We start from the raw sequence: 11136 nt of genomic DNA on the forward strand, positions 1-11136 counted from the left end.
GAAAGCAAAAACCTCTTTTTTTCCTTCTTTCACCCCCCTCCAAGGGATGGGCCCGATCCACCTGAACGAGATCGACTGCACAGGCTTTGAGAAGTCAGTCACAGACTGCAAGTTCAACGTGGAGTCCCAGGGCTGCAACCACGAGGAAGATGCTGCTGTGAGGTGCAACGTCCCCGCCATGGGCTTCCAGAACCAGGTGAGGAGCCGGGTGATCCGGGGGCCAGGGAATGTTTGCCAGGTGTCTGCACGCTGGGGCCTCACCTGCCAGGGCACAGCACTGGGAAGGAATCATTTCACCCAAGCCACGAGGAGGAAATGAGGAGGAATTTAGGAGGGGAAATGAGGGCAATGCTCCCTTTTTAGGCCGAGCTTTGAGCTTCCTTTCTTATAAATGAAGAAAGAAAGGATGGAAGGACATGGGAGGTTTAGGTTGGATATTAGGAAGGAATTCTTTACAGAAAGGATAATAGGGCATTGGAATGGGCTGCCCAGGGAAGGGGTGGATTCTCCATCCCTGGAGGTTTTTAAGATGAGACTGGATGTGGCATCAGTGCCATGGGCTGGGAACCACGGCGGGGTTGGATCAAGGGTTGGACTGGATGATCTCGGAGGTCCCTTCCAACCCAGCTGATTCTGGGATTCTATGACAGGGCTTGGAGCAGCCTGGTCTAGAGGGAGGTGTCCCTGCCTTGCTTCTCATTCTCTTCAATGAGAAGATTTTTAAGGTCCCTTCCAACCCAACCGTTCCATGACTCTGCACAAACCTGCCGCAGGTTCCCCTGAGCCAACGCTCCTTCCAGAGCTCTAAAGGAGCAGGGAAGGGAAGCTTTCCCAGGGAGTGTGTTATTCCTGCAGCTGCTCCAGCCCCCTTGGAGCTGCAGGGCTCGGCTGGACCATCCCCTACCCTGGGTGGGAGGTGACCCCGACTACATCAGTGCCCAAACTGAGCCGTGTGAGCTCGGGGACTCCCAGCCCCGAGGAGCCCCCGGGCGCTGCCCCACGTCCCCTGGGGGGTTGTGCCATGGCCTCACTGCCCCTGGGGGTGTCTGTGCCCTGCAGCTGCGCCTGAGCGGAGGCCGCAACCCCTACGAGGGCAGGGTGGAGGTCCTGGCCGAGCGCAACGGCACCCTGAGGTGGGGCACGGTCTGCAGCGACAACTGGGGCACCGTGGAGGCCATGGTGGTGTGCCGGCAGCTGGGGCTGGGCTTCGCCAGCCACGCCTTCCAGGTGAGCCCCTCAACCCTTCCCTACCGGGGTTTGGGGGTCTGGGGGTGGGTTTGGGTGTCTGGGGGTGGGTTTGGGTCTCTGGGGGTGGGTTTGGGTCTCTGGGGGTGGGTTTGGGGATGATGGAGGAAGAGGAGGAGGAGGAAGGTTCAGGAGGCCATGGTGGTGTGCCGGCAGCTGGGGCTGGGCTTTGCCAACCATGCCTTCCAGGTGAGCCCTGAACCCTCCCCTGCCCGGGGTTTGGGTCTCTGGAGGTGGGCTTGGGTGTCTGTGGGTGGATTTGGGGGTGATGGAGGAAGAGGAGGAGGAGGAAGGTTCAGGAGGCCATGGTGGTGTGCCGGCAGCTGGGGCTGGGCTTTGCCAGCCACGCCTTCCAGGTGAGCCCCTCAACCCTTCCCTACCTGGGTTTGGGTGTCTGGGGGTGGGTTTGGGTGTCTGGGGGTCGGTTTGGGGATGATGGAGGAGGAGGAGGAAGGTTTAAGAGGCCGTGGTGGGGCTGGGCTTTGCCAGCTACACCTTCCAGGAACTCTCCCCTGCCTGGGTTTTGGGTGTCTGGGACTGGCTTTGGGTGTCTGGGGGTGGGTTTGGGTCTCTGTGGGTGGGTTTGGGGATGATGGAGGAGGAGGAGGAGGAACATTTAGGAGGTCATGGTGGTGTGTCAGCAGTTGGCACCTTCCAGGTGAGCCCCTGAACCTCCCCAGCCCAGGATTTGGGTGTCTGGGGGTGGGTTTGGGTGTCTGGGGGTGGGTTTGGGGATGCTGGAGGAGGAGGAAGGTTTAAGAGGCCGTGGTGGGGCTGGGCTTTGCCAGCTGCACCTTCCAGGTGAGCCCCTGAACCCTCCCCTGCCTGGGTTTGAGTGTCTGTGGGTGGATTTAGGGATGATGGAGAAAGAGGAGGAGGAGGAGGAGGGTTCAGGAGGCCATGGTGGTGTGCCGGCAGCTGGGGCTGGGCTTTGCCAGCCACGCCTTCCAGGTGAGCCCCTCAACCTCCCTAGCCCGGGGTTTGGGTGTCTGGGGATGGGCTTGGGGATGATGGAGGAGGAGGAGGAGGAACATTTAGGAGGTCATGGTGGTGTGTCAGCAGTTGGCACCTTCCAGGTGAGCCTCTGAACCTCCCCAGCCTGGGGTTTGGGTCTCTGGGGGTGGGTTTGGGGATGCTGGAGGAGGAGGAAGGTTTAAGAGGCCGTGGTGGGGCTGGGCTTTGCCAGCCACACCTTCCAGGTGAGCCCCTGAACCCTCCCCAACCTGCCTTTTGGGTGGGTGGGTTGGGGCTGCTGGAGGAGGAGGAGGTGGAGGAGGAGGAAGAGGAGGGTTTAGGAGGCTGTGGTGGTGTGTTGGCAGATGGGGTTGGACTTTGACAGCCTCACCTTCAAGATGGGCCCCTGAACCCTCCCCTGCTTGGGTTTTGGGTGTCTGTGGGTGGGTTTGGGGATGCTGGAGGAGGAGGAGGAGGAGGAGGAGAAAGGTTTAGGAGGCCATGGTGGCACCTAACACCCTCCAGGTGAGCCCCTGAGCCCTCCCCTCCCTGGGTTTTGTACTCCTGTGGATGGGTTAGGTATGCTGGAGGAGGACAAGGAGGAGGAGGAAGGTCTATCCAAAAAACCAACCCCAACTGCAGCACTCAAATTCCAGACATGAGCTGGAGAGACCCCAAGGGTTAAACCCTGTTGCACAAGAGCCACGAGGAGGGAGGTTTGGAGCAGAAGGAACTGCTGCAGCTCTGGGCAAAGCTGTTGTTTTCGTCCTGCTCCAGGCTCAGGTTTCCCTGAGTTGGTCCTTGAGCAGTGACCAAGTGTCAAGGAGGAGGGTGGGGAGGCCCTGGAAAGGATTTCTCAGAGAAGTTGTGGCTGCCCCATCCCTGGAAGTGTCCAAGGCCAGGTTGGACAGGGCTTGGAGTAACCTGGGCTAGAGGAAGGTGTCCCTGCCCGTGGCAGGGGGGGTAGAACAAGAAGATCTTTGGGGTCCCCTCCCACCCAGGCCATTCTGGGATCGATGACCCGTGGCACACACTGGGTCATGAGTAGATTCCAACCAATCCAACCATTTCTCATGGCCAGAGAGGGGATCTGCAGCTCCCCAAGGGATTGGAAATCCAGCAGGAAGGATTCCCCTGCACCAGCTGCTTCCCCCCTGCAGATCCCAGAGAACACCCACCTCCCTGAGCACTGGCCTGGCTCTGTTGGCACAGCCCTGAGAGTCCAGCAGGGAACAAGACATTTTTTCCTTTAGCTGAGGCTGCTGGAATTCCAAACAGAAAAGGCCCTTATGCTGCCCCAGCTCCAGGAGCATAAAGCCCCAGTGTGCAGAACAGGGCAGGCTGTGTGTGCAGCACTGCACACAGGGCTCCCAGACAGCCTCTTGCCATGGGAGCCATGGCACAGATGGGGTTTCTTTTCCTGGAAACGGGCTCCCAGTTTGGACACTGAGAGATCTGATCGGATTTTTTAAGTTCTTTCTTCCTCCCCCTCCCCGCCCCCCACCGTCCACCAGAGTTGTGCCATCAGGGGTTTGAGTTTGTGAGTTAATTAAGTGACATTTCTCGTGGGTTTGGTGTAACTGGGGGATGAAGAGGACCAGGGAACTTCATCAGGAACTGGAGTGATAGGACACACAGTGGCTTCCCACTGCCAGAGGGAGGGTTAGGTGGCATATTGGGATGAAATTCCTCCCTGGGAGGGTGGGGAGGACCTGAAAAGGATTTCCCAGAGAAACTGTGGCTGCCCCATCCCTGGCAGTGTCCAAGGCCAGGTTGGAGCAACCTGGGCTAGGGGAAGGTGTCCCTGCCCATGGCAGGAGGTGGAACTGGCTGATTTTAAGGTCCCTTCCGACCCAAACCAGTCTGGGATTCTGTGATCTCTGAATCCTCCTCAACCCCAAGAGATGCTGCCCCTGGGTCAGCAGATCCTGTTAGTCCTGACACTCCTCAGATTCCTTGTTCCCACTGGCATTTCCAGCATGGCTGTAACTCTGCCTCCCCTCCCTGTGCAAGCAGAACCCCTGGCACTGCTCGTGGCCCTCCCAAGTGCCCAGATGTCACAAGGCAGATGTGGTTTAAGTGCTGGGCACCCCTCCCAAAGGCACAGCCCCGATGACTTCCAAGAGCCCCGGGATGAACTCGCCGGGGTGGAATTAAAAACAAGGGGAGATTTAAAACAGCTCAAAAACAAGGAGAAAGATTTGCTGAATGTCGTTGAGATGTTTAGGGCGGGGAATATGGGACTGGGGTTAAAAATCTGGGTTGATCAGCCTTCTGCTTCCCTGAGTTCACTGAGATCCTCCTCCCGCACCGTGTGGGATCTCACACCGACCTTCACCGGAGGGAGAATCCCAGGTTACAGGGGGGTAAATATTCCTCAAAGAGCCCACTGAACCCCGGGGAGTGTGTGAGACTCCTTTTTTTCGTGCCTTTCTGCCCAGGAAACCTGGTACTGGCACGGGGACGTGAGCGCCGACAGCGTGGTCATGAGCGGGGTCAAGTGCTCGGGGACGGAGATGTCGCTGGCCCACTGCCGGCACGACGGAGCCCACGTGTCCTGCCCCAGGGGAGGGGGCAGGTTTGGAGCTGGGGTGTCCTGCTCAGAGAGTGAGTAACTCAGGGTTTATCCCACCTGGCCCCCGGTGTCTGCCCCAAAATTCCCAGGGGGAACGGGGTGACCTGTGTTGTACCTTGGACGTGGCAAAATAGGGGTGGGTTCTTACACCCGGAGGAGCTCTGGCTGCTCCATCCCCTGGAAGTGTCCAAGTCCACATTGGGGCAACCTGGGATGGTTGAAGGTGTCCCTTCCCATGGCAGGGAAGTGGGAATGAGATGAGCTTTAAGGTCAGCTGTTCACATATGGTGAATAGTTACACCCGCAGCTCTTCCTCCTCCAACTGCCGGAGGGCAGGGGTAGGTGGGATGCTGGGGAGGAATTCTTCCCTCTGAGGGCAGAGGAGCTGTGGCTGCCCCATCCCTGGGAGTGTCCAAGGCCAGGTTGGAGCAACCTGGGCTGGTGGAAGGTGTCCCTGCCCATGGCAGGGGGGTGGCACTGGGTGATTTTACGGTCCCTTCCAACCCAAGCCCGTGGTAGGGGAGTGGGAATTAGATGAGCTTAAAGTCCTTTCCAACCCAACCCATCCTGTGATTCCGTGACTCAAACTGCTGCTGCCGAGGCTGAGGAGCACAGGGTGAGGAAGGGGCTGACCTTCACCTCTGGCAGACACTCGTGGGGTGTTTTTAGCCCATTTAACCCCTTCCTCCCCTCCAGCCGCCCCCGACCTGGTGCTGAACGCGGAGCTGGTGGAGCAGACTGCTTACCTGGAGGACAGGCCCATGTTCATGCTGCAGTGTGCCCTGGAGGAGAACTGCCTGGCCAGCTCTGCTGCCAACACCTCCATCACCTCGGGGTACCGGCGCCTGCTGCGCTTCTCCTCCCAGATCCACAACAACGGCCAGTCCGACTTCCGCCCCAAGAACGGCCGCCACGCCTGGGTCTGGCACGACTGCCACCGGTGGGTACCTCAGCTGGGCTCTCCCCCCACCCCTTCCTGCTGCCTGGGGGGCTGTCCTGCTGTGGGAGCACGGGGAGGAGGTGCTGGGGCTGTGGGTGTGGGGCTGTGACGTGTGCCGGGGTCGCTGTCACCCCCCGAGAGCAGGGAAAGCATCTTGTTGAGAATGGGATATAAAGAAGGCAAGTGGGGAGCTTTCCTTGGCAGAGGTGTCTGGCCAAGGGCACTGTATCCGTGCCACATCCCTGGAAGTGTCCAAGGTCAGGTTGGACAGGGCTTGGAGGAACCTGGTCCCCTGGGAGGTGTCTCTGCCCATGGCAGGGGGTGGAACTGGATGAGCTTTAAGGTCCCTTCCAACCCAAACCAGTCTGGGATTCTGTGATCTCTGAATCCCCCTCAACACCAAGAGATGCTGCCCCTGGGTCAGCAGATCCTGATACTCCTCAAACTGGATGAGCTTTGAGGTCCTTTCCAACCCATGATCCTGTGATACCTTCATATGTACAGACAGGACCCATCTTTCCACACACCCACCACGTGTAGAAAGGTGCAGCCACCTGAGCTGCCTCCCTCCCCTGGAAAAGGACTCCAAAAATCCTGTCAATTCTGCATTTTTAAATGCATCCCCACTCCACTAAAACAGCTGGGAGATGGTTTTGTGCTTGTTTTTTGACCAACAGTAAATTCACCCCCATAAACGCACCACTTTTGAGGGGGAAAGACACTTTCAGCTGAACCAAGGGAGGAAAAGGAGCTGGAAGCCATCCAGGTGCTTTGCTTGTGGAATGATGGCTGATACAAGGTTGATTTTTCTCTCCTTTTGGGGTAAAAGGCAGCGAAGTGACTCAGTGCACAGCTCCTGTCCTGCCCCTGGTGCAAGAAAATTCTCAAATCTAAGAGTTCTTTGTAGTCTTTATAAAGAGCTGAGCGAGGTGAGACGGGGATGAGGGGGCACTTGGAAGTGAGGTGAGACAGGGAAAGGCTGAGGGAAAGGCCACGAGCCGTCTGTGCTTCAGAAGTGGATTCTGTTCAGAGGGAGGAGGATGAACTCAGTCCCTCTTCAGTCTTTCCAGTCTGTAAACAGCAGAATGCAAACACCCCTCGGGGTGGTTCAGACATAGTTCAGAATCTGAGTCAGACCTGAGAGCCTCCAGCTCCGAGCAGAGGCAGCCAAAATGTGCCCCAAATGCAGAGCCCTGTGCCTCTGCTCTCCCTCCAGCACTGGGAGCTCCTGTTCAGCTGCCTTTGGATGTGGAAGCAGGACAAAAATGGGAAAGACCTGGAGCAGGGAGTGAAAAGTGATTCACTTCTGGCTGATGGGAATTTATGTGTTGTTTGGTTTTTTTTTTTCTAAGTCAGGGGAGAGGCAGGAGGAGGTAAAAAGGAAAAATTTCCTCCCCTTCCTTCCTCGCTCCTTCTTTATCTGTAAATCCACGTGCAATTATGGTGATGGGAAGTTTTTAAAGCTTGATTATTTTTACAGCTGGAAAGGAGAGGATTTATGCACTTTTTTCCTCTTTTTTTTTCTTTTTTTTTTTTTTTTAATTATTTAATTCTTAAGCAAGTGATTCTGATTTAGGGCCTTTGCCTCACTCAGAGCTGAGGTGTGCAGCTCCCAGAGCTGGGACAGACATTCCCATAGCTGGGACAGACATTCCTATAGCTGGGACAGATATTCCCATAGCTGGGATGGACATTCCCAGAGCTGGGATGGACATTCCCAGAGCTGGGATAGACATTCCCAGAGCTGGGAGAAACATTCCCATAGCTGGGACAGACATTCCTATAGCTGGGATAGACATTCCCAGAGGTGGGATGGACATTCCCAGAGCTGGGATGGACATTCCCAGAGCTGGGATGGACATTCCCAGAGCTGGGATGGACATTCCCAGAGCTGGGAGAAACATTCCCACAGCTGGGATAGACATTCCCATAGCTGGGAGAAACATTCCCATAGCTGGGATGGACATTCCCAGAGCTGGGATGGACATTCCCAGAGCTGGGATAGACATTCCCATCCTTGGACAGATATTCCCATAGCCAGAATGGACATTCCCAGAGCTGGGATAGACATTCCCAGAGCTGGGATGGGTGATGGTGCCACACAGGATTATCCCCAGGGGAACATTCCCAGGCTGTGGTTTCTCCCACTCCACCTCCTGTAGCCCTTTCGACCTGGTAATTAAAGGGCTGTTTTGCCTTTAATTCCCTTTTGATTTCATTCCTAAGGATAATTGTCCCTGTCTGTGACCCTCAGGCACTACCACAGCATGGAGGTTTTCACCCACTACGACCTCCTGAACCTCAATGGCACCAAGGTGGCCGAGGGACACAAAGCCAGTTTCTGCCTGGAGGACACGGAATGTGAAGCAGGTGTGTGCCAGAGCCCTGGGAACTGGGAATTTATCCCTGTCCCCGGGGCTTCCAAGGGCTAAATGTGGCCTGGCAGGAGCCAGAAACCAGCCCTGAGGTGATGGGTGGATGGATGGAGGGATGGATGGAAGGATGAACAGACGGATGGATGGATGGATGGTCGGTCTCAATTCCCTCTGTCCCTACTCTGAGCTGCCCCAAAACCCAAACTGTGCTTTTTTCTGATCCCTGTCAAGTGAGGAATTCCAAAATGTGCCTCCAGGTGACGAGGTTGGAAGGTGGCAGCTCCCTCTGTGCAGTTAAATCTCATCCCAAACACTGCCCCCGTATCCCGTCGCTGCCCCCAGGGGAGTTGGGAACAACTGGGAATTCCCCAGGGAAACACCCAGCCCGCCTTGCCAGGGGTGTAACACTTTGTTCCTTGAACCTTTTCTGGCTCAGATGTGCAAAAGCAGTACGAGTGTGCCAATTTTGGGGAGCAGGGGATCACCGTGGGCTGCTGGGACGTGTATCGGCACGACATCGACTGCCAGTGGATCGACATCACCGACGTCCCACCCGGAGATTACCTTTTCCAGGTGAGGAAAAGAGGGTTGGAGGCACTCCTGTGGCTTTTATCTTACCCACCCTGACAAGAGTTTACCTAAAGCTGTTTATCTGTACACCTCCTGCTTCTGATTATAAAGAGATTATATTCCCGGGATGCCCAAAAGGGAGAGGATTCCCTACAACACACACCTCCAAGTGACAAATCAGGGCCAATAACCACATCTTATAGCCTTCAGAATTCCATGTCCAGCTCCCACTGGGTTGTCCCAACCAGCCCAGGAGCACCTGATGTTGTTGGTATGTTCCAGATGCACAACATTCCACTGCTGTCCTGGTTTGGAGCTGTTTGTGAGCAACACTCCCTGAATTTGGGGATCAAACCGTGCTGTTTGTGGGGTGTTTGCAGGAGCTCAGGCTGTGTCCCCGGTCTGAGCACTCTGGGGAGGGGAGTGGGGGGAATTCTTTGGCTCTAAAACCAGCCCCTTGCTCCAGAGGGGAGGGAAGGGAGAGGAATTATTTTTGTCTGCGCTGTGTGAAATGGAAAAAAGGGGTTGGAGGGGAGATTTTGGGGGGATCTTGGTTGATCAGAGGGATGGAGCAGCTCTGCCAGGAGGGAAGGCTGAGGGAACTGGGATTGTTCAGCCTGGAGTGACTCAATTGTGGCCTTCCAGGACCTGAAGGAGCCAACAAGAAACATGGAGAGAGACTATTTCCAAGGGATGGAGTGACAGGACAAGTGGAAATGACTTCCCACTGCCAGAGGGTTAGATGGGATACTGGGAAGGAATTCTTCCCTGCGAGGGTGGGGAGGGGCTGGGATGGAATTCCCAGAGAAGCTGTGGCTGCCCCATCCCTAGAAGTGTCCAAGGTCAGATTGGAGCAACCTGGGCTAGTGGAAAGTGTCCCTGCCCACATCAGGGGGTGGAACTGGATGAGCTTTAACGTCCCTTCCATTCCAAACCATCCTGGATTCCGCGTCTGACCTGCTTTAACCGAGCAGTTCCCGTTTCCCCGCAAAGCGAATGATTTTTTTTTTTCCCATTGTAAAAACCTCGTTTTGTTACAAACCAGCTGACTCTGCCTCCCCCCCCAGCCCTCCTTTTTTAAAATAACCTCCCCCTGTGCTTCTCCCCTCCCTCCCCAGGTCGTCATCAACCCCAACTATGAAGTGGCTGAGTCAGATTATTCCAACAACGTGATGAAGTGCCGGAGCCGCTACGACGGGCAGCGCATCTGGATGTACAGCTGCCACATAGGTGAGAGCCCTGCTGGCCTTGGGCCAGGCTTAAATCCCTCAGCTCGGGCCTAACAGGGATAAAGATGCTCCAGCAGGACGAGGAAATGCATGGTTTTGCCTCCCCAGGAAAGCTCTGGTGTCTATGTGGGTCTGGCTTGGCCAACACCTTCTCCCCAGACTCAAACTCTTTGGCACTGAACCTCTTCAAGACCCCAAAGCTTCTCCCCTCTTGAAAAAAGGAAATAAGAAGAGGTGGAGCTCAATCCAGGCATTAAACTGCTCTGCTGTCGCTGGAGTATCAGGGGAAACTTCTGTGTTCTCTCGGAATAATATAAAACGTTATCCTTCGGAATTTTTATCTCAGAAATATCAAAGCCAAACCGGTTTAAACGTGTCACTTGTCAAGACCATTTTAAAATGGAAATAGTTCATTATCAGGACCATTTTAAAATGGAAATAGTCCATTATCAAGACCATTTTAAAATGGAAGTAAGTTGGGGGCTTTCTAAGATAAGACTGTTTTTAACACCTGCTGTTCCACTTACGATAAAATTCAATTAAAATTCAAATTAATTAGCCCAGGAGAATCTCCGAGCCCCTCCCTTCCCCAGTAGGTTCTGCTGTTCTCTGCCTGCTCTTTGTGCCCTGAGCTGCCTCTGCCCCTCCCTGCTCACCCTGTGCCCCCTTTGTGCCCCCTCTGTGCCCCCCCAGGTGGTTCCTTCAGCGAGGAAACGGAGCAGAAATTCGACCACTTCAGCGGACTCACAAATAACAGAGTGGCCACCCGGTAATGGGACCCCCCCTCCCCACTATTTAAAGAAGGCAGGACTCCTGCCTTGCTCCTTCCCAAACCACTGCACCACCAGGAAATCAAGGAAAGGATCCAGCTCCGACTCTCCAGGTGAATTCTCTCCCGCAGACGCCTTCGCTCCCCGCCCCTCCTGCGGCCCCGGAGCCCCAAACCCTCCTTGGCTCCGTGTCCTCCCCCTTCCAACCTCCTCCAAAGGTTCCTCCCTCCACTCTGTGTCCCCTCACAGCCGCCTTGCCTTCGTTTGGGCGCCAACAACCCCAAAAAGTGGCTTCACCCTTCGCTCTCGAGGCCTTCATTTGGCATCTTTAAGCTCTTTTCCACGCACCGAACGTTTGTGCTGCTGCTTCTTGCACAGCTCCTCCTCCTCCTCAGACTCCAGCTCAGCAAAGAAATACAAGGAAAAGAAAGTGAAAAAAACAACACACACATACACAAAAAAAAAAAAAAAGGGAAAA

The 11136-nt window shown here is 55.5% G+C and overlaps 1 protein-coding gene across 2 annotated transcripts in view; it reads left to right on the forward strand.

Moving 5' to 3' along the window:
* LOXL2 (lysyl oxidase like 2) overlaps positions 1-11078 on the forward strand; it is a 52999-nt gene extending 41921 nt beyond the window's left edge. For both annotated transcript variants that reach the window (XM_032712554.1, XM_032712555.1), the window contains exons 7-14: positions 45-196; positions 1060-1227; positions 4641-4806; positions 5471-5714; positions 7969-8084; positions 8526-8662; positions 9778-9889; positions 10582-11078. In XM_032712554.1, the coding sequence (XP_032568445.1) occupies positions 45-196; positions 1060-1227; positions 4641-4806; positions 5471-5714; positions 7969-8084; positions 8526-8662; positions 9778-9889; positions 10582-10661 (1175 nt within the window). In that variant the 3' untranslated portion in view covers positions 10662-11078. The remainder of the gene's footprint in view (positions 1-44; positions 197-1059; positions 1228-4640; positions 4807-5470; positions 5715-7968; positions 8085-8525; positions 8663-9777; positions 9890-10581) is intronic.
* The last annotated feature ends 58 nt before the right edge of the window (positions 11079-11136 follow it).

Source organism: Chiroxiphia lanceolata, chromosome 28 (assembly GCF_009829145.1).
Source record: "Chiroxiphia lanceolata isolate bChiLan1 chromosome 28, bChiLan1.pri, whole genome shotgun sequence".
Classification (NCBI taxonomy): domain Eukaryota; kingdom Metazoa; phylum Chordata; class Aves; order Passeriformes; family Pipridae; genus Chiroxiphia; species Chiroxiphia lanceolata.